Here is a 26522-nt window from a genome sequence, read left to right as displayed (position 1 = left end):
GGTTAGACCTCTATATACTTACTGTGGTTAGACCCCTATATACTTACTGTGGTTAGACCCCTATATACTTACTGTGGTTAGACCCCTATATACTTACTGTGGTTAGACCCCTATATACTTACTGTGGTTAGACACCTATATACTTACTGTGGTTAGACACCTATATACTTACTGTGGTTAGACCCCTATATACTTACTGTGGTTAGACCCCTATATACTTACTGTGGTTAGACCCCTATATACTTACTATGGTTAGACCCCTATATACTTACTATGGTTAGACCTCTATATACTTACTGTGGTTAGACCTCTATATACTTACTGTGGTTAGACCCCTATATACTTACTGTGGTTAGACACTTATATACTTACTGTGGTTAGACCCCTATATACTTACTGTGGTTAGACCGCTATATACTTACTGTGGTTAGACCTCTATATACTTACTGTGGTTAGACCCCTATATACTTACTGTGGTTAGACCTCTATATACTTACTGTGGTTAGACACTTATATACTTACTGTGGTTAGACCTCTATATACTTACTGTGGTTAGACACCTATATACTTACTGTGGTTAGACACCTATATACTTACTGTGGTTAGACACCTATATACTTACTGTGGTTAGACCTCTATACTTACTGTGGTTAGACCCCTATATACTTACTGTGGTTAGACCCCTATATACTTACTATGGTTAGACCTCTATATACTTACTGTGGTTAGACCTCTATATACTTACTGTGGTTAGACCCCTATATACTTACTGTGGTTAGACACTTATATACTTACTGTGGTTAGACCCCTATATACTTACTGTGGTTAGACCTCTATATACTTACTGTGGTTAGACCCCTATATACTTACTGTGGTTAGACCTCTATATACTTACTGTGGTTAGACCTCTATATACTTACTGTGGTTAGATCCCTATATACTTACTGTGGTTAGACCCCTATATACTTACTGTGGTAAGACCACTATATACTTACTGTGGTTAGACCTCTATATACTTACTGTGGTTAGACCTCTATATACTTACTGTGGTTAGATCCCTATATACTTACTGTGGTTAGACCCCTATATACTTACTGTGGTTAGACCTCTATATACTTACTGTGGTTAGACACCTATATACTTACTGTGGTTAGACCCCTATATACTTACTGTGGTTAGACCCCTATATACTTACTGTGGTTAGACCCCTATATACTTACTGTGGTTAGACCTCTATATACTTACTGTGGTTAGACCTCTATATACTTACTGAGGTTAGACCTCTATATACTTACTGTGGTTAGACCTTTATATACTTACTGTGGTTAGACCCCTATATACTTACTGTGGTTAGACCTCTATATACTTACTGTGGTTAGACCTTTATATACTTACTGTGGTTAGACCCCTATATACTTACTGTGGTTAGACACTTATATACTTACTGTGGTTAGACCCCTATATACTTACTGTGGTTACTCTATATACTTACTGTGGTTAGATCCCTATATACTTACTGTGGTTAGACCTCTATATACTTACTGTGGTTAGACACCTATATACTTACTGTGGTTAGACCCCTATATACTTACTGTGGTTAGACACCTATATACTTACTGTGGTTAGACCCCTATATACTTACTGTGGTTAGACCCCTATATACTTACTGTGGTTAGACCTTTATATACTTACTGTGGTTAGATCCCTATATACTTACTGTGGTTAGACCTCTATATACTTACTGTGGTTAGACACCTATATACTTACTGTGGTTAGACCCCTATATACTTACTGTGGTTAGACCGCTATATACTTACTGTGGTTAGACCTCTATATACTTACTGTGGTTAGACCCCTATATACTTACTGTGGTTAGACCTCTATATACTTACTGTGGTTAGACACCTATATACTTACTGTGGTTAGACACCTATATACTTACTGTGGTTAGACACCTATATACTTACTGTGGTTAGACCTCTATATACTTACTGTGGTTAGACCCCTATATACTTACTGTGGTTAGACCTCTATATACTTACTGTGGTTAGACACCTATATACTTACTGTGGTTAGACCTCTATATACTTACTGTGGTTAGACCCCTATATACTTACTGTGGTTAGACACTTATATACTTACTGTGGTTAGACCCCTATATACTTACTGTGGTTAGACCCCTATATACTTACTGTGGTTAGACACCTATATACTTACTGTGGTTAGACCCCTATATACTTACTGTGGTTAGACACCTATATACTTACTGTGGTTAGACCTTTATATACTTACTGTGGTTAGATCCCTATATACTTACTGTGGTTAGACCCCTATATACTTACTGTGGTTAGACACCTATATACTTACTGTGGTTAGACCCCTATATACTTACTGTGGTTAGACACCTATATACTTACTGTGGTTAGACCCCTATATACTTACTGTGGTTAGACACCTATATACTTACTGTGGTTAGACCCCTATATACTTACTGTGGTTAGACCCCTATATACTTACTGTGGTTAGACCTTTATATACTTACTGTGGTTAGATCCCTATATACTTACTGTGGTTAGACCTCTATATACTTACTGTGGTTAGACACCTATATACTTACTGTGGTTAGACCCCTATATACTTACTGTGGTTAGACCCCTATATACTTACTGTGGTTAGACCTTTATATACTTACTGTGGTTAGATCCCTATATACTTACTGTGGTTAGACCTCTATATACTTACTGTGGTTAGACCTCTATATACTTACTGTGGTTAGACCCCTATATACTTACTGTGGTTAGACCCCTATATACTTACTATGGTTAGACCTCTATATACTTACTGTGGTTAGACCCCTATATACTTACTGTGGTTAGACACTTATATACTTACTGTGGTTAGACCTTTATATACTTACTGTGGTTAGACCCCTATATACTTACTGTGGTTAGACCCCTATATACTTACTGTGGTTAGACCTCTATATACTTACTGTGGTTAGACCTCTATATACTTACTGTGGTTAGATCCCTATATACTTACTGTGGTTAGACCCCTATATACTTACTGTGGTTAGACCCCTATATACTTACTATGGTTAGACCCCTATATACTTACTATGGTTAGACCTCTATATACTTACTGTGGTTAGACCTCTATATACTTACTGTGGTTAGACACCTATATACTTACTGTGGTTAGACACCTATATACTTACTGTGGTTAGACCCCTATATACTTACTGTGGTTAGACCCCTATATACTTACTGTGGTTAGACACCTATATACTTACTGTGGTTAGACCTCTATATACTTACTGTGGTTAGACCTCTATATACTTACTGTGGTTAGACCCCTATATACTTACTGTGGTTAGACCCCTATATACTTACTGTGGTTAGACCCCTATATACTTACTGTGGTTAGACCCCTATATACTTACTGTGGTTAGACCTCTATATACTTACTGTGGTTAGACACCTATATACTTACTGTGGTTAGACCTCTATATACTTACTGTGGTTAGACCCCTATATACTTACTGTGGTTAGACCCCTATATACTTACTGTGGTTAGACCTCTATATACTTACTGTGGTTAGACCCCTATATACTTACTGTGGTTAGACCCCTATATACTTACTGTGGTTAGACCCCTATATACTTACTGTGGTTAGACCCCTATATACTTACTGTGGTTAGACCCCTATATACTTACTGTGGTTAGACCTCCAAATACTTACTGTGGTTAGACCTCTATATACTGTGGTTAGACCCCTATATACTTACTGTGGTTAGACCTCCAAATACTTACTGTGGTTACAACCCTATATACTTACTGAGGTTAGACCCCTATATACTTACTGTGGTTAGACCTTTATATACTTACTGTGGTTAGACCCCTATACACTTACTGTGGTTAGACCTCCAAATACTTACTGTGGTTAGACCTCTATATACTTACTGTGGTTACAACCCTATATACTTACTGTGGTTAGACCCCTATATACTTACTGTGGTTAGACCCCTATATACTTACTGTGGTTAGACCTCTATATACTTACTGTGGTTAGATCCCTATATACTAACTGTGGTTAGACCCCTATATACTTACTGTGGTTAGACCCCTATATACTTACTGTGGTTAGACCTTTATATACTTACTGTGGTTAGACCCCTATACACTTACTGTGGTTAGACCTCCAAATACTTACTGTGGTTAGACCTATATATACTTACTGTGTTTACAACCCTATATACTTACTGTGGTTAGACCTCTATATACTTACTGAGGTTAGACCTTTATATACTTACTGTGGTTAGACCCCTATATACTTACTGTGGTTAGACCTCTATATACTTACTGTGGTTAGACCCCTATATACTTACTGTGGTTAGACCTCTATATACTTACTGTGGTTAGACTCCTATATACTTACTGTGGTTAGACCCCTATATACTTACTGTGGTTAGACCTCTATATACTTACTGTGGTTAGACCTCTATATACTTACTGTGGTTAGATCCCTATATACTTACTGTGGTTAGACCTCTATATACTTACTGTGGTAAGACCTCTATATACTTACTGAGGTTAGACCTTTATATACTTACTGTGGTTAGACCCCTATATACTTACTGTGGTTAGATCCCTATATACTTACTGTGGTTAGACCTCTATATACTTACTGAGGTTAGACCTTTATATACTTACTGTGGTTAGACCTTTATATACTTACTGTGGTTAGACCCCTATACACTTACTGTGGTTAGACCCCTATATACTTACTGTGGTTAGACCTCTATATACTTACTGTGGTTAGACCCCTATATACTTACTGTGGTTAGACCTCTATACACTTACTGTGGTTAGATCCCTATATACTAACTGTGGTTAGACCCCTTTATACTTACTGTGGTTAGACCTTTATATACTTACTGTGGTTAGACCTCTATACACTTACTGTGGTTAGACCCCTATATACTTACTGTGGTTAGACCTCTATATACTTACTGTGGTAAGACCTTTATATACTTACTGTGGTTAGACCCCTATATACTTACTGTGGTTAGACCTCTATATACTTACTGAGGTTAGACCTTTATATACTTACTGTGGTTAGACCTCTATATACTTACTGTGGTTAGACCTCTATATACTTACTGTGGTTAGACCTCTATATACTTACTGTGGTTAGACCCCTATATACTTACTGTGGTTAGACCCCTATATACTTACTGTGGTTAGACCCCTATATACTTACTGTGGTTAGACCTCTATATACTTACTGTGGTTAGACCTCTATATACTTACTGAGGTTGAGACCTTTATATACTTACTGTGGTAAGACCTCTATATACTTACTGAGGTTGAGACCTTTATATACTTACTGTGGTAAGACCTCTATATACTTACTGAGGTTGAGACCTTTATATACTTACTGTGGTAAGACCTCTATATACTTACTGTGGTTAGACCTCTATATACTTACTGTGGTTAGACCTCTATATACTTACTGTGGTTAGACCCCTATATACTTACTGTGGTTAGGCCTTCATTGTTCCGAATGTTAACATCTGCTTTGTACTCAAGTAGTTTCATGATACATTTTCTCTGGCTAAAAATCACAAAACAAAAAAGAACAAAGGTAATTAGTCAATATAGCAACAATAATCTCAATGAATAGAAACTTACAAATCAACTTCATTTGGAATTATTCCAAACATGTTAGCCTTGTGCTGATCGGCCAAATTCTGACACGATATCGAAGTATCGCTGTCCAAAGAACAGATCCAGGTTTTATTATTGTTCTCACATACCTGGTACTAATGAGTAATGAATAAATTTCAGGCAGGATAAACATTAATCCAATTTGTCTGCCAAAAACCTGCCTAAATTACCTAATGATTTAGAAGAGAATTTGCCATTCACAACTATTGTATGATGTCAGGGAATCAATCCAATTATGTCATCTTAACAATTCATTAGTAGGATGTCATAGGGTGTGTCGGCTATCTTTACCTCCCCTGTGTAAGATAAATGGAATCTTACATGGCCTTCTCTGTGGACAGGGATATTTCAACACAAGACAAAAGTGTTAGAGTTTGGCTGGTCAGCAGGAGGCTAAACTGCCAAGTGCTTGAATTGTCAGCCAAACAATTACATGTGGATGGAGTCATCCCTTTCATTCTTATGTCATAATGTGTGTCAACTGTCTTTTCCTACTCTAGAAAAAGACAGATTTGTCTTTTCCCTTACAACCACAGGATCACTGTGTTAAATATGGAAGACAGATGTTTCTCTTAACCTGGACAGGGATATGTCCACATACAATTGTATGTCAACAATACCATTACGTCATGCCAACAATACCATTACGTCATGTCAACAATACTATTATGTCATGTCATCAATACTATTATGTCAATAATACCATTATGTCATGTCAACAATACCATTACGTCATGTCAACAATACCATTATGCCATGTCAACAATACCATTACGTCATGTCAACAATACCATTATGTCATGTCAACAATACCAGTATGCCATGTCAACAATACCATTACGTCATGTCAACAATACCATTATGCCATGTTAACAATACTATTATGTCATGTCAACAATACCATTACGTCATGTCAACAATACCATTATGCCATGTCAACAATACAATTACGTCATGTCAACAATATCATTATGTCATGTCAACAATACTATTATGCCATGTCAACAATACCATTATGTCATGTCAACAATACTGTTATGTTATGTCAACAATTCCATTATATCATATCAACAATACCATTATGCCATGTCAACAATACAATTATATGTCATGTCAAAATTATTTTGCATTGATGTAATTAAATGTCAATATTAGATATAAACAAACAGGGTAAGAGAAAACTAACCATTCACTTCCTTGAGTGTTAGACAGGAGAACTCAACCCTCGAGGTAAAATTCTCAACAAGCCTGACCGGTTTGGAAATTCCAGACATTCCCCCCTTGACTGAGATTTCCTGTCTTTTTTGTTGTTCTACGAGGGGAGTAAGATTCCCTTAATCTCTATCCTAGCAACCACAAGATCACCTTTTGAAGTATGTGTGAACGATCAGATACAGAAGAGGTTATGGAGGTTATGAGGAATCTATAACAAGGATCAAGCTAAGTATAATTAAAGGGAAGTTATGATTTAAAAAGGGAGCTGATTCATAAGAGGACTCCTAAAAATATTGATACAGCACATGCTGTCTGTCAGTTGGATCTAATGATTAATTTACGATACAGATTACATAACACCTGCGCCAGTACCACCCTTACATCAGGATCAGATAAGCTAATAAACATTCCCAATTTTTCTATAAATTAAATTATAAACAATATTCAATCTGATATGGTTGTATAAAAATGAAGAATTAATTCTGAATTAGAGCAAATTGTTTGATATTTTTAGCAATTGATAATAATTTAGCATGATATGTTAATAATTTGAATAATGATGATCAGACATTTTACCATCAAAGATAACACAGATCTGTTGATGATAACTGTAGAATTATTTACCCGTTCCTGGCAGCTAGATGAAGGGCAGTGCATCCAGACATGTCCTTGTGGTTGACATCAGCACCTCTCTTCAGTAATAGGTGTAAACACTCATATGACCCACAACTGTCAAAATACAAAACAAACTGTCAACAACACCCTGTAATAACCCTGACAGGGGCCAATCAGCACCAAAACAGATGTAATATCCAGCAATAACCCTGACAGGGGCCAATCACCACCAAAACAGATGTAATATCCAGCAATAACTACTTCAATTTTCTCCCACTGTAAGACCCCTTACACATTTTGGCCAACAAAAGTGTGCTTCGCAATTGTTATACATGTAACAGTATGTATAGATTTCTTGTACGTATTTATACCAGTCAGTAGAAAAGCAAACCCTGTAGTAATACAGAATACAAAATAATTATAGTAGGGTGCTAATTTAATCAACAGATGATGACTGTATGTACATTCCATTATGAGTCATAAACAAGGATATAATGAGACAGAGATACATCTGTATAGACAGATAGAGGAGTATAAACAGAGAGATACTTGTGGAGACAGCGGAGTATAAACAGAAATACTTGTCTAGACAGAGGAGTATAAACAGAGACACATGTCTAGACAGGGGAGTATAAACAGAGAGACACATGTCTAGACAGAGGAGTATAAACAGAGAGACACATGTCTAGACAGAGGAGTATAAACAGAGACACACATGTCTAGACAGAGGAGTATAAACAGAGAGACACATGTCTAGACAGACAGAGGAGTATAAACAGAGACACATGTCTAGACAGAGGAGTATAAACAGAGAGACACTTGTCTAGATAGAGGAGTATAAACAGAGACACATGTCTAGACAGACAGAGGAGTATAAACAGAGACACATGTCTAGACAGAGGAGTATAAACAGAGAGACACTTGTCTAGACAGGGGAGTATAAACAGAGAGACACTTGTCTAGACAGAGGAGTATAAACAGAGACACTTGTCTAGACAGAGGAGTATAAACAGAGACACACTTGTCTAGACAGGGGAGTATAAACAGAGAGACACTTGTCTAGACAGGGGAGTATAAACAGAGAGACACTTGTCTAGACAGAGGAGTATAAACAGAGAGACACTTGTCTAGACAGAGGAGTATAAACAGAGAGACACATGTCTAGACAAAGGAGTATAAACAGAGACACATGTCTAGACAGAGGAGTATAAACAGAGACACATGTCTAGACAGACAGAGGAGTATAAACAGAGAGACACATGTCTAGACAGAGGAGTATAAACAGAGAGACACATGTCTAGACAGAGGAGTATAAACAGAGACACACTTGTCTAGACAGAGGAGTATAAACAGAGACACATGTCTAGACAGAGGAGTATAAACAAAGACACATGTCTAGACAAAGGAGTATAAACAGAGACACATGTCTGGACAGAGGAGTATAAACAGGGACACATGTCTAGACAAACAGAGGAGTATAAACAGAGACACTTGACTAGACAGAGGAGTATAACAGAGAGACACATGTCTAGACAGAGGAGTATAAACAGAGAGAGACATGTCTAGATAGAGGAATATATACAGAGAGACACTTGTCTAGATAGAGGAGTATAAACAGAGACACACATGTCTAGACAGAGGAGTATAAACAGAGACACTTGACTAGATAGAGGAGTATAAACAGAGACACTTGACTAGATAGAGGAGTATAAGCAGAGACACACATGTTTAGACAGGGGAGTATAAACAGAGAGACACATGTCTAGATAGGGGAGTATAAACAGAGACACACATGTCTAGACAGAGGAGTATAAACAGAGACACACATGTCTGGACAGAGGAGTATAAACAGAGACACTTGACTAGACAGGGGAGTATAAACAGAGAGACACATGTCTAGACAGAGGAGTATAAACAGAGAGACACTTGTCTAGACAGAGGAGTATAAACAGAGACACACTTGTCTAGACAGAGGAGTATAAACAGAGAGACACTTATCTAGATAGAGGAGTATAAACAGAGACACACATGTCTAGACAGAGGAGTATAAACAGAGACACTTGACTAGATAGAGGAGTATAAACAGAGACACATGTCTAGATAGAGGAGTATAAACAGAGACACACTTGTCTAGACAGAGGAGTATAAACAGAGAGACACTTATATAACAGAGACACATGTCTAGATAGAGGAGTATAAACAGAGACACATGTCTAGATAGAGGAGTATAATAGACAGCTGCCACTGACCTCAATTGAAATTGCAACTTAATTCTAATCTTGAAATTGTCAAATTTAAACTTTTTGAAATAAATTAGAAAGTTGTAAATGTTTATGCATGTTCACATATGCACATAATGATCTTACAGCATTTCAGGTAAACAGCAGTAAGATGGTTATCTGTATAATATCTTACAGCATTTCAGGTAAACAGCAGTAAGATGGATATGTGTATCTGTATTCACTTTATCAGGTGTGTCAGGGAAAATTCTATAAAGAATATCCATTGTGAACTGTACCTGTACGTTCATCCAGTTTTAAACATGATTGCTATAGCTATAATAGTGAGTTAATTACTCCATTCTATGAGTACCTACAACTATATATAGGTAATTGGTAGTCAACCTGCAGTTCAGGAACATCAAATATTAATGATCTGCGTCACACATATCATTATAATGGTGTACTAGCGAGCAGAAAGTCAGCAACTCATCAATAATTCAGTGTCCAATTATAAGTCCAATGTGTCAACTCATTACTACGCAAGTTATTACCACATCTTGTCAACAAAGAAAATATCATTTCTTCATTATTTAAAGATTATTGTTAAACATTCGCTCCCTTATCAAAAGATAGTACCTTGCAATTTTTGAAACAATCTTTGAATTAACAATACCTCCTCAGACTAAAGGGGAACACTATCACAACAACAATGGAGTCAACATTCACTATATGTGCATATTGCATACATATATATATGCATGTACATGTTTGTATAATAACAATATGGAAGGAGAAAATTATCAAGTGTTTTAGGCTGTATCCCCCTTTTTAAGGACACAGCTATTGCGCAAGACTTTTTAAGATATGATTTCCTTTCCCTATATGCCACAATTCATTTCAAGGGAAATCTGGGTGTTGTATTGAAGTCTTGTTTAAATGTTACACCTACTTGGCTGCTATGTGTAGAAGATTCCTGTTGGCTCTTCCATGGTGGTAATTCACATCGTATTTAGAATCACCAAGCAAATCTGATACTGATCTGAAAACACAAAATTCCTGAAACATTATCATTAAACAGGATCCTTTACTTTATTATTATAATGTCTGAATGACAACATACAGAAGAATGTAATTACCATAAGAAAGTGTAAGGATGTGCCATGGTTTTGGAGGTGGAGGAAACCTGGAGTACCCGGAGAAAAACCACCAACCTACGGTCAGTACTAGGCAACTGCCCCACATGGATTTCGAGCTCGCAACCCAGAGATGGAGGGCTAGTGATAGAGTGGTGGGACACCTTAACCACTCGGGGACTATGATTATCTGAGATTCGTGACTTAGTATAAGACTCAATATTAAAAATCACAATAATGCCAATTAAGTTTTGATTAAAAATGTTAAGCATTAAATGTTAAATTAGAAATATACAGTATAAATATACAACCCAGTAAATAATGAGTCCCTAATAAAGTTCATCATGCATGTGCCAGACATATATCTATAGTCCATATACATGTATATTCATTCCATTAAACGTACCTGTACTGATTGGCAATTACCATGGACATCAACATGTAAAAGGCAGAAGTCTCATCTGGAAATATAAGGAGAACCAAGTAGAATGTTTAAAGAAATATAGAGCAGACTGGTTAAAACTAAAATGTTGATACATGTAATGATGTATCTATGTTTTATAAAAAGTCACTATATAATTGTAAAGATTAATGGTATCATGTCATCTTTATTATATATGCATTAACTGAAGAAAATGATCATGACAGGTTAACTTCTACTTTAAATTGAGTCCATCTAACATCAGAAAGATGTTTTTCATTATTTTGTTTTTTACAGATTTGACAAATGCCGCTATTCACTCCGAATGTAAGTTACAGGTATAGATTTACAAAGACCTAGAGATTGTGATGGACATAACCATGAACAAGCTTGGTTGTGGTTGTTTCCAGGAGTGAATACATTTACTGAGAAGAGATCTAGCTAAAGTGTTAAGTGGAGAGTATATGTATAGGAGATCATCTTACCAGCTAAGGCTGGTCGGAATTACTTTTAGTCTGAAGGCATGTTTTAGCACAAATTAATAATATAAGAAAAAGTAGTGAGTTATATCTATCAAGATATAACTCACTACTATTGTAAAAGGAAGGAGTAATGAAAAATAACATGTCGGTGCTGTGTCTGAAGTTCTGAACTAACAACCTCTCACTCTTTAAGGCAGCAGACTTAATATAACTTGGCTGAAGGGAAATTAAATGTAAGATGCACTTGGGGTACAACATAGCAGTCACTCATCCAAGTGCTGACTTTGCATGTTTAAGTATATATGTCAATTATGTCATTTAAACACCAATATAAGCCCTTAAGGCTTCTGGAAGCATATCCTTGTAAAGTTTAGCTGCCTAATTGGGTAACATCTTAACATGCAAGTGAAAACTGAGAGGGTTTGTCATTCAAGTGTTTGTTTAGTCACTATTTGAAGGATTTTAGGCTTTTTGAAGATGGCAATTCTTCCAGCAGATTGTTCCAAGTATCTACAACTCTGCTGTTAAATATATTCTTTGTGGTACTAAGTCTTGACTGCAGTTTCTTAATTTTTTTCGAGTGTCCTCTAGTAGAGGTTAAAGGAGCCATAGTGAACAATTTCTCCTTCTCCACAACATCGATACCGTTCATAATATTGCATACTAAAAAGAACAACGTCTGCACATTTCCTTCTATATTGGAGATTTGGTAAGCCAAGTGACCTGAGCCGTTGTTCAGGTTGGTTATAAGCTGTATACTCTCTTTGTGGCTCTCCTCTGGACGTTTTTTTTTTTCAATCATAACTTGATCTTTGTTATTTGGAACATTGGACTCTATAAATACATGAAGCATATTTTTAGTGAGATCTGATCAAGGTTTTGTATCAACTTTTGAACATATCTTTGTCAATAAAGGTGAATATTTTAAATATAATGCTGACTATGCTGTTTGCTTTTGAAACACATGAACACACATGGTGGTTTAATTTTAGTTTTTTTATCAAATGGTATATATACATATATTCCCAGATCCTTTTCTGAATGACATCTTGTGATTGCTTCTATTTGTCCTTGATTATGTATCTCCACTTCAGTACATAAACACGCCACTCAAGTGCACAGCCACAACAGCTTTTATCCATGAAATGTCAGAGAAGTTCTCATTAGCCTTATAAGCTTGTAAGGTGACCTGCCTATATATATACCCTCTACTTTTACATCACACCATAACGAGACTGAATTCCTTGATTATGTGTCCACATGCAGCAATTCATAAACAACTTACTTATAATAAGGTCCTAGCTATCAATAAATAAAATATTTCACAAATATATGCCAAAGACATTGGACCGCCAGACCCGACCAGTAAAACGTTCATCAGACCAATAATTTGCTTTAGTTAACCGGCGGACCAAATGTCTGTAATCTGATTTGTCACTTACTTTTATTTTTTACCAGTTCCTTTATAACCTTTAAAAACTTGTAGCAAAATATAAAAGGGAAGAAGAAAATCTGAAGCAACTGGTTTCATTCTTTTTTTTTCTGTCAAGATATTCTTTTTCGGTCCTTATATGTGTTTGGTAAGTACATAGGAAAAAAATGTCCTTCGTAAGGTAAGAAAGTTTTGTATACACTTCATTCAACATATAGGAGTGTTCTTTATACATATGTCTAAAATGAACTTTCATAACTGTTGTACAAATGATCAAATCTGTCAATGGAGCCATTGGTCTATTAATAGGATTTAAGCTATAAAATTAAAAAACGGTGCTGCATGCATATGGTCAGCTGATCTATTAAATGATCATATGTTATATATTGTGCCGACTGTGCTGAACCTCTAGCATTGCTGGGGTTTCCTATACTATAGATACTACTTGGCGATGGCACTGCTATTTTATTTTCGAAAAATACTGAAATTATACAATAATAACTCTCGAGTAAACAGTATGTCATTCTCAGGGGGAAATAAGGTTACATTCTGATTGAATATCACAAACGCAAACAAATAATTTACATAGTATTCATACACGATGCGGAGATGATGCACTTAAAAACCGGCAAACAATTGCAACCAGACAATTAATTACATTGCTGACAGAATTATCGAAAATTGGTATATGATAAGCACTAATGAACCTTGTGGTAGTTCCACGGTTCTGGCTCGTCTCAGAGAAGCAGCCAGATCTTTTATAAATTCCATAATGCCGCCTTCACCTCCTCCTGGTTCCTTCTGATTTCGGATACATTATTTTCAGAGATTATATCATGATACAGAAAGTTATATTTAACAGTTAACAGAACACTAAAAATAGAATGGAACTCTCTTGTGCTGAAAACCAAGAACTGCCGTTTGGTAACTATATTTGTGGAACAATTTATTTAAACGAACGGAAAATAAAAATCTTATTCACTTGCATATTAATGTTTGGAAAATTGACGTGTTCAAAGTTAAAATAAAAAAGGAATATAACGTTGATTTATAACTGTAAAACATTGGAAAGTAGAAATCTATAATAAGTTTTATCTTTGTACATATTTCATTTGTTTTATATTCTGTAATATTAAGCCACTCGGTTGCAAACCACTATTATGAAAGTGGAAGTGAAGTAAAACATCAACAGGTGTGAAAGTGAAGGTAACTAAATAATTTGAAACTTTAAAATGTCATTCTGACATATGAAGTTTACTCCGCACTGTACATTTTGTTTCAGATAGTTTGCACTTTAAAACGTTTGTTTAACAAACAAAAAAAAACTCCTACTCATTTTGACCACAGGCTCGGCACAGGTAACCGTGTCGTCTGTGTAAAGATCAGATGCACCTGGAATAATGTTGTAAAATCGAGTGGTGTGATATGACCAAAATGAGTTATCGTATCTGTATGGCGGTTATATCAGACAGAACAGCAACAACAGGAATAAACATCTGTATTGCTCTGAGGTCTAACCGATAACTGAGGGCTAATTATAAAACAAGGGTAAATAGAGAATAACTTTTCGGAATCCTCGGAACCGTACGTAAAGTACAATGCTGTTTCACAACCAATAAGTATACGGGGGTTAGCCACACATGTAGACTACCTTAGAAAAGTTTACTGAATTACACGCCTTCTTGCATGAAATGAAAAACTAAGGAATTCAGAGAGCTTATCTAAAAAAAATTTAGAATCATGTTGTGCCAGGCTTTTTTTATTTGTTTGTAAAAACAATATAAAAAGCTCAAATTCGACAGTTTATATGGTTTTACTTGAATATAAATAGCCATTTTTTTTCTATGAAAATTATTAATACAACACTATCTTGATCATTTTAACAAAATAAAACCTAGTGCTTCATAAATAAACTACTAGGTCATGAGTTTATCAAAGTCAGATAATTTTATATTGAAATATTTGCTTTTTTCTATAACTATCTCTTAATAAGTAATACCATATCAAAACATCTGTGAAGTGGTTCATCATTGATAACAAACCGTTTGGTTATTTCTCAAATTTTATAAGTGTACTGAAGCACCTTAACTGATGTACGTCATAGGTATGTAGGTATGTAGGCTGACAAGGGGGGTATAACTCTTGCTAATTAATTAAACCTCATTAATAATGCATTATCAGTTGCACAAGTCATTGTACCTGCCACCATTGCCTGCTGCCATGAATGATATGAAAACATTTTCATAACACACATTTCATATTTTTAGGTCAGGGTCAGGATGACCTATAGCCATCGTGTTTCGTCCGTCGTCGTGCGCCGTCCTCCGTGCGCCGTGCGTAAGACTTTTTCTTTCAGATGACCGTTAAGGCCCATGGGCCTCTTGTTCTTTATGTCATATTTCTACAAGATGCATTTCTAATGAGTTCTGATTTGGTAAGTTTATTCCTGATTTTTAAACGAACATTAATGTTCGGTTATTGCAATCAAGAACTGGACTGAGAAATATGACCATATTTGGTAACCACATTCACCAATACGCCATCTACTGTCTGTTTCAATGAAATATGGCTGCCCCCATTGCCTTACGCTTCAAATAATTTACTTGCAAAAACATATGTTGTAGTTTTACCGAAAATGTTGAAATGTATTCAGTAGATGTTTTCAAGATGCATACGGTTTGAGAAATGCATAACGCTAGCGAAATGTGAAGACTAAATGAACCTAAACTTTTCGAATAACTCCAGGTCAATATATTTATGTAAACAACTATTGCGCATGCGTCTCCGGGTGTTTAGAAAGGTTTGCTCTTCCGTGTTCATTCCAAAACAGCTGACATTATAGCATGGGTCTGCAAATATGTCCGCGATTTACTTAAATGTGTAATATATATATTCTAGAATGTTACATCATTATCAACTAGGTGTGTATTTCTATAATTTAGAGAAAGAAATATATCAATAACAGCATATGACGATACATTGTATCATACTATAGGTTACTGTACGTGTTTGCGAGAAAGAACTGTACATATGTATAGGCTTACAATTATGTGGCATTTGTGGTCAGGGTGACTGGTCATAGCGTTAACGTTGTCATCGATTTCCATATACCATTTTCCTTTGACGAAAATGACCAATAAATCAAATGATAATATCTTGTTGTTATATGCACGGGATAGCTTGTTGTAGGCGATACTTGGAACGTATTTACTGTTGTAAGGGAGGTAACTGCAAGATTACGGAAATCAAAAGTTAAACCAATTTGATTGGTCGATTCTTCCATGACTTTGGCATGGGGTTTACAATCGAAGTGACAGATAACTACGGCAATATTCAGATGATATCAACAATAACATTTTTGGATACGTTTGGTTGGCAGTTGTCATGTTTAAAATGAACAATTATATAGCTTGTTTTTATTTCGGCAAAGACGAGAATATTTACTGAAACGGACCACAGTTGAAACGGACGTGGAAATACCGAAACGAAGAAAAATGGGGCTTAATTTGGCATTATTTTCAGAGAATTGATCCAAATATATTTTCTTCAATGCCTAATTGTATCATATGTGAAATATTAGAGGTTTATTTGACCGAATTTCGAATTAATTTTTCATTTGCGAATCACGGCCCGATTGTCGTTAGAGTTGAATTACCGAAATGGGCGATAGTGGACCAAAAATAAATATTTTTATGAGAGAATGGACCCAATATAGTAATCTTTGGTATGTGTATAGAGACTAATGATTTTTTTTTTCATTTATATGGAAGTATTTTGAAATAATTTACAAAATACCGAATTCACGACCAAATTTTTGATTGTGACCAACTACTGACACGGTGTTAAGTTCATGTTAAGTCAATCTGATTAAAATCAGCTATTATATTATGGCTACGTTTACTATGCACTACGTCTACGTATTTTTTTTTTAAAGCCGGAAAACGGAAATCCGGATTATCTAAAAACAAATGCAAAAATACTTGTGATATTCACTTTATTTGATATTCAGCCGTTTATTGTTATTTGTAGTTTTATAACTTCTGAAATATTGTGATTGATTCTCTATATAATATTGCTGTGGGACTTGTTTTTCAAAGAAATTCATTTTAATAATTTGTTAATTTAGAATCTTCAAGTCATAATCAAGACTTGAAATTCTCACTACACCATACTTCAAACACAGAGTAATCGATGAATTGATAAACTGAAAATTGAAGTCAAACAAATGAGTTAATATTTACCTTAAATATTTTTTCAATACACAACAAATGTTCAGATGACTATTTGTGCCATGCTGTTACAAAATTTCAGTTACAATTCTAAAATTGAATTAGTATGTAAATATATGTTATCCTGTCAATATCCACAAAGCGAGTGTAGTCTTCTGTACTCAAAGTCATGCCAGTAGATAGCGGTACATATACTTATTGCTTACATCTAGTGCTTACTTGTGTGAACTATAAATCAATAACAAAATGGTTCATATATTTCTATATATGACTTCACAAATTATGTGGTATCTGAAGATCTGAATGAAGTGAATAAACGATGTATTAAATTATTTTTATGAAATATTCAAGTCATAGATCATTCTCTTTTAAAAAATATTGATTTCATGTCCATTTTGGTAATTCAACTATGACGGCAATCAGGCCTCGAATGGCGAATGATTACAAAAATTTAAAATACTTCTTGGTCAAATAAACCCCTAATATTTTACATATGATTAATTTTGACATTGGAGAACATATAATTGTGTCCATTCTCTAAGCACTGGTAGAAAGTACAGAATAGAGCTTCATAAATATATTCTCAAAATTACTAATTACCCCGGTAAATATAACATTTTACATAAACCTCTCATGACTGATGGTGAACTTAAACTTGCAAAATCCTATGTCATTCCAATTTTGATATGTGTAAATATATACACATACGGTATATATATAGATATAGATTTGGAATGCTTCACAAATTTGCATACAGTTATGGAATCTTATAACACCCCCAAAAATGTTCTCTCCACATAAAGGTGTGATTTGTGCAATTACAATGCTGAACTGTGTGGTTCAGTATGATTGGGTGATCAACATTGGAAAAGGACAATAAATAGGGAATGTGTCGTCCCATCAAATGGACTGTTATCTTTGTGAGCTGGTTTGAAGTTGAAAATGAAGCTTGAAGTTTTCTTTTCCTGTTTGCTGAATTATTCGATGAAGATTGTCTTTATCACATTGTTTACAATACTGTAATTATACCAGAAGTATATATCTTCTCATATAAATATTTATTAACATCAAATGATTCCTGAACAAAAGGAGTCCAGTTTTTTGTTTTGAAGTACAATACATACTTGAGTACAGTTTCAATAGGATACATTCCAAATCCGGGCCTTGATTAGCAGCTCTGGTTTTGGTTTTCAGTAATGCTTTATGTGTGTTTCAACATATTAAGTTGAAATATGCCAAACTAACGATGGAACTAGCCTAGATTTAGTGCATATTAGAAGTTGGCATCAATAAGGTCACAGAGTCCTGGCTGTATTATAACTGATGATGCCTTCCCGAAAGAAAGAAGACATATTTTATTTTCATCCATCCAAGATAGATCAACAAACTTCCAATTTCAATTAGGACCTTACAGAAACATGCATGTGTACAATCATATCAGAACAGCTGTAAACATTTCAAATTATTTGCAATTAATTCCTAAACCGATATCAGTAAATTTATCAACTTTAAACTTAGAAGATTACTGATTTTGCATTGAACAATAATGTTCGTTTACAGTACTTCCAGTACTTTGATTTTTAGCCCACCATCATCAGATGGTGGGCTATTCAAATCGCCCTGCGTCCGTGGTCCGTCGTCCGTCCGTCCGTCCGTCCCTCCGTCCGTCCCTCCGTCCGTCCGTAAACAATTCTTGTTATCGCTAATCCTCAGAAAGTACTAAAGGGATCTTTCTCAAATTTCATATGTGGGTTCCCCTTGGTGCCTAGTTATGCATATTGCATTTTGAGACCAATCGTAAAACAACATGGCCGACAGGCAGCCATCTTGGATTTTGACAATTGAAGTTTGTTATCGCTATTTCTGAGAAAGTACTGAAGGGATCTTTCTCAAATTTCATATGTAGGCTCCCCTTGGTGCCTAGTTATGCATATTGCATTTTGAGACCAATCGGAAAACAACATGGCCGACAGGCAGCCATCTTGGATTTTGACAATTGAAGTTTGTTATCGCTATTTCTGAGAAAGTACTGAAGGGATCTTTCTCAAATTTCATATGTAGGTTTCCCTTGGTGCCTTGTTATTCTTATTGCATTTTGAGACCTATCGGAAAACAACATGGCCGACAGGCAGCCATCTTGGATTTTGACAATTGAAGTTTGTTATCGCTATTTCTCAGAAAATACTGAAGGGATCTTTCTCAAATTTTCATATTTAGGTTCCCCTCGGTGCCTAGTTATGCATATTGCATTTTGAGACTAATCGTAAAACAACATGGCCGACAGGCAGCCATCTTAGATTTTGACAATTGAAACTTATTATCGCTATTTTTCAGAAAGTACTGAAGGGATCTTTCTCAAACATTTTTATAAGTTCCCCTTGGTCTGTAGTTCTGCATATTGCATCTTGGGACCAATAGGAAAACAACATGGCCGACAGGCAGCCATCTTGTATTTTGACAATTGAAGTTTGTTATTGCTATTTTACAGAAGGTACTGAAGGGATCTTTCTCAAATTTCATATGTAGGTTCCCCTTGGTTCCTGGTGTTGCATTTTGGGACCAATCCGAAAACAACAGACAGCCATTATCGCTAAATCTTTAATTTTATATATAGGTGCAATTGTTTGAAAAGTACTAGAGGGCTGATTCTGAATTTACACAGATTAGTAAGACTTAGAGGAAGGGAAAAGTAGAAAAAAGTTCAATCTGACATGGAACCTATAAAGATCATTCAATGGTGGGCGCCAAGATCCCTCTGGGATCTCTTGTATTGATTTTTTGTCCAAATTACCCCTTGTCAAAGAGTTATGTCACTTTGTATTTTTATTTCCTTTAGACATTTTGAACATGATAACTTGAGTATAGTCTTTATGAACAGAAGAGAAACTTGCAATTGATATGCAGTCTAGCTTATATCATTGATATCTATAAGATGAGTTTGACAATGCAACTGATTTGATATGTTACCAACAGAGTTTTTGGCCCTTTATAGTTTTATTACCAGTGGACCTTTGGAGCATAACTTTGGTAATTAATATGGATGGATTCTATGAAATCTGATATGGTGTGAGCTTTATATCAGTAATATCTTTAGCAATTTCCTCATTGGGACCAATCTCAGACCATAATATGTTCCTTTACAGTTAGGTCTATGATATTGGGCCAGTAGCATGCTCGGATGAAAGACTACCAAGATTATTCAAAGGAATTACCTCAGCCTTCTTTCAATGTCACAGGGATCAAATATGTTAAATCTTAATTTAAACAAAGTTTAAAAGCAAAAATCATTTATCAGTAATATATCAGGACTAAGGTGACTAATAATGCCCATGGGCCTCAATCTTAATTGTTCTGGTATTTGCAATTTTTCGACAGCTGATCATTATACACATACAAAATATGAAATGGAAAAGACACTTGAGGAAAAACAAAGAAAAATCAGAAACATAATTGAGATACAGACCAATTGAAAAGCTCTTTCAATATCTGAGAAATAATTATCTCATTAATTAAATGAAGGCATTGGAGATACCCAGATAATATATTATGAATATAAAAGCAGTGTATGTCATTGTCCATTATAACAATGAATAACTAAATGATGGAAAACAGCCTTTATCATCTGAATCTTGATACTTGTCGGGGGGCCGCGGTGGCCAAGTGGTTAAGGTGTCCTGACACTTTTGTCAACATATGTAGGTTCCCCCTTGTGCCTTGTTATGCATATTGCATTTTGGAACCGATCGGAAAACAACATGGCCGACAGGCAGCCATCTTGGATTTTGACAATTGAAGTTTGTTATCGCTATTTCTGAGGAAGTACTGAAGGGATCCTTCTCAAATTTCATATGTAGGTTCCCCTTGGTGCCTTGTTATGCATATTGCATTTTGGGACCGACCGAAAAACAACATGGCCGACAGGCAGCCATCTTTGATTTTGACAATTGAAGATTGTTATTGCTATTTCTGAGGAAGAACTGAAGGGATCTTTCTCAAATTCCATATTAAGGTTCCCCTTGGTGACTTGTTATGCATATTGCATTTTGAGACCGATCGGAAAACAAGATGGCCGACAGGCAGCCATCTTGGATTTTGACCATTAAAGTTTGTTATCGCTATTTCTGAGAAAGTACTGAAGGGATCTTTCTCAAATTTCATATGTAGGTTCCCCTTGGTGCTAAGTTATGCATATTGCATTTTGGGATGGATCAGAAAACAACATGGCCGACAGGTAGCCATCTTGGATTTTGTCAATTGAAGTTTGTTATCGCTATTTCTAAGAAAGTACTAAAGGGATCCTTCTCAAATTTCATGTTTAGGTTCTCCTTGGTACCTAGTTATGCATATTGCATTTTGGGACCAATCGGATAACAACATGGCTGACAGGCAGCCATCTTTGATTTTGACAATTGAAGTTTTTTATCGAGATTTCTCAGAAAGAACTGAAGGGATCTTTCTCAAATTTCATATGTAGCTATATAGGTTCTCCTTGGTCCATCGTGATGCATTTTTTGACTAATCTGAAAACATTGTCGACAGACAACCATTATCGCCAAATCTCAAATTTCATATATAAGTTTCCCTTGTTTAAAAAGCACCGGAGGGATGTTTCTCAATTTATACAGATTAGTAAGAGGAAGGAAAAAAAAGTGAAAAGATCAATCTAACATGGAACCTATGAAGATCATTCAATGGTGGGCGCCAAGATCCCTCTGGGATCTCTTGTTGTTTACACAAATTTCATCTCTAATATACACAATGTAGTGTTGCTTAAAGTAATTTCAAGATCATCAATCCAATATTTCGTACAAAGATATTGATGCATTACAACCAATTTTTAAGTTCTTCTGTACATGTATAACGTTTACAGTGATATCACAATGTATTACATTAAATGTCATGCTTCGTCCGGCAGATCTAGATATTACACACTTGTGACATCACAGCTAGATAGGTCACTTTCGAGGATGAATAGCATCTGCGTACATGTGAAAACAATACAGCATAGAAATCTAAAAAGACTCCAGTTATTTTCACTATTTCAGGATTTCCATTCCGTTATACAGAAGGTTACCTATATGAATCAGTATAACTGTATTTAAAGTCTGTTTGTAAAATAGGGGGCCACATTACAGTGGCCAAGTGGTTCAGGTGTCCCGCCACTTTATCACTATAAGCCCTCCATCTCTAGATTGCGAGTTCAAAACCTACGTGGGGCAGTTGCTAGGTACTGACCATAGGCCGGTGGTTTTTCTCCGGGTACTCTGGCTTTCCTCCACCTCCAAAACCTGGCACGTCCTTAAATGACACTGGCTGTAGGATGAAATAAACCAAACCAATTGTAATAATAATGCAATGCTCAATTGAGTGATTTGTTATATATAGACTTCTTGCACTTTGCAAAACATATTTCAAGGGAATCATGGAGAAACAGAATGAAAGCAATAGAGGATGCTCTGCTGTGAATTAATTAAACTTCAGTCACATGCATGCTAAATGTTTATTGATCAGATGGAAGTTAACTGCAATGGCTTTAAACATTACATGATGTTGTAAAAACAGATTGTTGGATGTGTTGTGGAAATTTCAGAGTTATCATGTAGAAAGTATCATTTTGTGCCGACACCAGCAAATTTACCATTATAGAAAAATCAATAAATCCAGTCTCTTTGCAAATTGACATGCCTTTAATGTAAAGACTTAATTAGTTTGTCTATTTATGAGATATGTTTAGATGGAATATGTATGTAATGGTTTGGTAGGTTTTAGGTGTAGGAGGACAAAGGTTAAACCCTGTCATTGAATGCCCTTGTACATGTATAACCATCCTTGTTGGCTGATCAATACCAAGTATATATGCTGCTGAGGGCCAGGGGCATAATTAGTGTCATCTGAGTACACCACAGGAGTTTTTCATCATCACACATAATTAAACATAAAATGTATCGCCACAGGTTTATATGGAGTTTTTATATTGTTGAAATCATTTTGATGGACAAATCTCTGCAGGCCTATAATTAACAATCAGATATATAGGATGTAGGTCCTTATGACATAGAATAAAAAGCATATATACCGAATTACCGATACCGTCAGTATGACTAGCACTATAGCATTGATTGACCGACTTCAGGCTCTTACTAATCAAACTTTGTAGGGACATAGATCAGATGAACCTGTGCTGGTCATGTAGATTCAAATAGTGGTGATTCTGATGGAGCGTGATCATTGATCACACCTCCAGTCACTGCTGTAGCTTTTGTTATAGATGTATGTAGTGAATCCGTACACAGCGTTCATGGCAGTATTCAAAATCAATATGTGGGCTTGGCATTCTGAGCAATTATACAGCTAAAGACTTGGGTACAACTACTTTTCTGGAGCTCAGAAAATTACAGCATATTGGTTGTACATATAAATCATTCTGGAAATACAATAAGCTTGAATACTAGTAGTATTTGATATTTGAAGGAACATATCTAATCCTTAAACATCAGTAATTTCCCATGGTGAGCGCTGTTGCATAAAAAAATAACCATACTCAGACTTTTAACTTCCTTTGAGGTTGGTATCACTGTTCTGGCTATCTAAGGCTGGGACATCGTTCTGCCTACATAATAACATTTTAATCATGCTACATCAATACACTGGTCCTGGCAATGTTGACATATACCCAACAGTGAAACTGAATTGCCACAAGCAATTAATATGTCAGGCTTCTCATTACTTTGAAAGTCTATTTTTTATCACTAAGTAATTTTTTAAAACATTTAATTTTCTTCAGATTAAGTTTTCATTAACAATATAATGATTTTCAATCTAAATAAAAAAAACATAACCAAAGCCATTACTCTTTGTATACATTTTGTATTTATAGCATCACGCATGCTATAATCCAATAAAAGAACTACATTATATTAAGTTCCAGGCCCTTAAGACCTCCACAACTTTTCATGATAAGCTCTAAACCATCAAAATGTTTTGTTCATTTTTGTAGTATTACTATATATACAATGTGATTTCATTAATTAATTACTCAAATTATGTGTTTAAAAACCAAAGATGTTTTTTGTGTTGAAATCAGGTTTATAACAGACTTTGATTTACATGATATAAGAGTTTAAATCATCAGTGCTATATATAATTACATTGGAACATTAAAATATATATAATCTGGACTAACAATTTTTTTTTTTTTGGAAAAACATCAACACTGTAAGTGCTATATCACATTGAAATAAGTTATGGACTTCATTTGCAATCAGCTCCATTTACATCAAAACTAAGCAGGCTGCAGAGCCTACATATACTTCACAAACATGTTTCCATTTCATTTATAGCTATAGCAGTATCTTTAAAGATGCTACCAAAATAGTAATTCAATTTAAAGTAATTAGAATAGGCTAAACAAGTATACATATTCTTGTATAAGTTAAAGAATTAAAGTTGTAAAATCTATTAACATATTTTGATTATCAACATTTGGAGTATCTTGATGAATTTTGTTAGTGTAAAATATACTTCTTGAGTAATTCAGGTTGGCAGATAAGATGGCGGCAATATTGGAATTGAAAATTGAAAAAAAAAATGGGAGAGAGAAGGAAAAGATACAAATACCTACAAACAAAAAATATACAGATACATGTAGCACACCAACAAAAATAACTACTTATAAAGACAAAGCTATGCTCTTTGGGATTCAAACTAATTACACTTACCTGGTATATACATGTACTCGTCATCTCAACCGCTTAGCCCTCAGGACTGATTCGTCAACAAGAGTTTTATGGTCCTCACCCCCCACAGGCCTGAGGGGTGCGGGGCCAAAAGAGATGAAATTGGCCAATATTTTAAAAATCATCTTCTCATGACCCAGATATAGTGGTATAAAATATGCTTCATGAATGTAAGGTTTTTTGGTGCTTTATCAAAATTGTGAATTTCATGGCTGGCTTCTAAGCTAGCTCGGTTTCACATTTCCCCCAGGGAAGGGATGAATTTTACTATATAGCTTAAATAGGAAAATAACATTTTTGAGCATAATTTGTTGCATTTCCATTGGGAATGCAGATTCAAACTCAAACAGAATTATGGGGAGGGGCAAAACTTTACTATTATGTATAAAGGAAATGTAGAATTACATTGTTAATATACAAATAGAAGATAGTTACATGAGCCTCTTCTTATGATATAGGCTGTCAGCACTGTAGCATCTTTAAGTAATATATATATAGAGGTTACACAAAGATTGCATGGTTTTTGGATATGGAAGCTTGTGTCTTTTGTAACTTTGAAAAAATAACTACGGTACTCTTGCAAAATAAATTCCATATCCAAAAATCATGAGCCATGTGACCTGTTTCTACCACAATGATATCGGCTTGAATCAAAGGGAAATGTGGCCAAGTCTTATTTCGCCTATGCAAATAAGGTGTACAGGTGACGGCCGGGACCTGGTGATTTTATGTCATCTGATTATTGATGACGTCGATAACAATTGCAGCTCGGGTCAAAGTTCAAATTCTTGACCAATCAAAAGACCGGAAGCTTAAGGTCATAGTGGAATATCACATTTATGTATCCAACAGTTGGCACATTTATAGGATGGCTTGAGAGTGGAATAACACAAGGTATTGTGGTAGAAAAACACTCTATCTGTATAATAATTCAGGACAGAAGTGATATTGCAAGTAAAAAAGTTATAATTGATTTACATTTTACCTTCAATTATTAAAAGCTGACTAATACCAGATTCTCAGTCAAGGATGAAAGAAGACATGTTTGAGACAACATCCTGCCTATTTGTAAATCCGAGATCTAAAGCTGTCTGTACCCATTATTGATTGAAGTATGATATGTGTTGTTTAGAGCTTGCCGTCCTCAATCGAGAACAAAGCTATCTAACCTTGGCTGGGCCCTCTTGGCAGTAGAGGTTTGTTTTTCATATAGATCTGTCTCAGCAATGCCATGGTAATGTGAAGGGGTTATTTACTTACTGGTAGGTTTGTATTTATGTAACCACCAATAAGAAAATGAGATGGTT

General features: G+C 35.4%; 2 protein-coding genes across 3 annotated transcripts in view; one reads left to right on the top strand and one right to left on the bottom strand.

Moving 5' to 3' along the window:
* Window positions 1-14104, bottom strand: part of LOC117327967 (E3 ubiquitin-protein ligase HACE1-like) — a 42786-nt gene extending 28682 nt beyond the window's left edge. The window contains exons 1-5 of the mRNA XM_033885235.1: window positions 13958-14104; window positions 11322-11376; window positions 10732-10821; window positions 7570-7674; window positions 5542-5617 (exon numbers count right to left, since the gene is read on the bottom strand). Of these exons, the coding sequence (XP_033741126.1) occupies window positions 5542-5617; window positions 7570-7674; window positions 10732-10821; window positions 11322-11376; window positions 13958-14021 (390 nt within the window). The 5' untranslated portion in view covers window positions 14022-14104. The remainder of the gene's footprint in view (window positions 1-5541; window positions 5618-7569; window positions 7675-10731; window positions 10822-11321; window positions 11377-13957) is intronic.
* A 277-nt stretch (window positions 14105-14381) lies between these two features.
* Window positions 14382-26522, top strand: part of LOC117327966 (synaptotagmin-1-like) — a 79251-nt gene continuing 67110 nt past the window's right edge. For both annotated transcript variants that reach the window (XM_033885232.1, XM_033885233.1), the window contains exon 1: window positions 14382-14456. The gene's annotated coding sequence lies outside the window, so the exon portion shown is untranslated. The remainder of the gene's footprint in view (window positions 14457-26522) is intronic.

The sequence above is a fragment of the Pecten maximus genome, chromosome 5, assembly GCF_902652985.1.
Source record: "Pecten maximus chromosome 5, xPecMax1.1, whole genome shotgun sequence".
NCBI classification, from domain to species: domain Eukaryota; kingdom Metazoa; phylum Mollusca; class Bivalvia; order Pectinida; family Pectinidae; genus Pecten; species Pecten maximus.
Note: the sequence above shows the minus strand (reverse complement) of the source record. Positions and strands in the feature narration are given on the sequence as shown.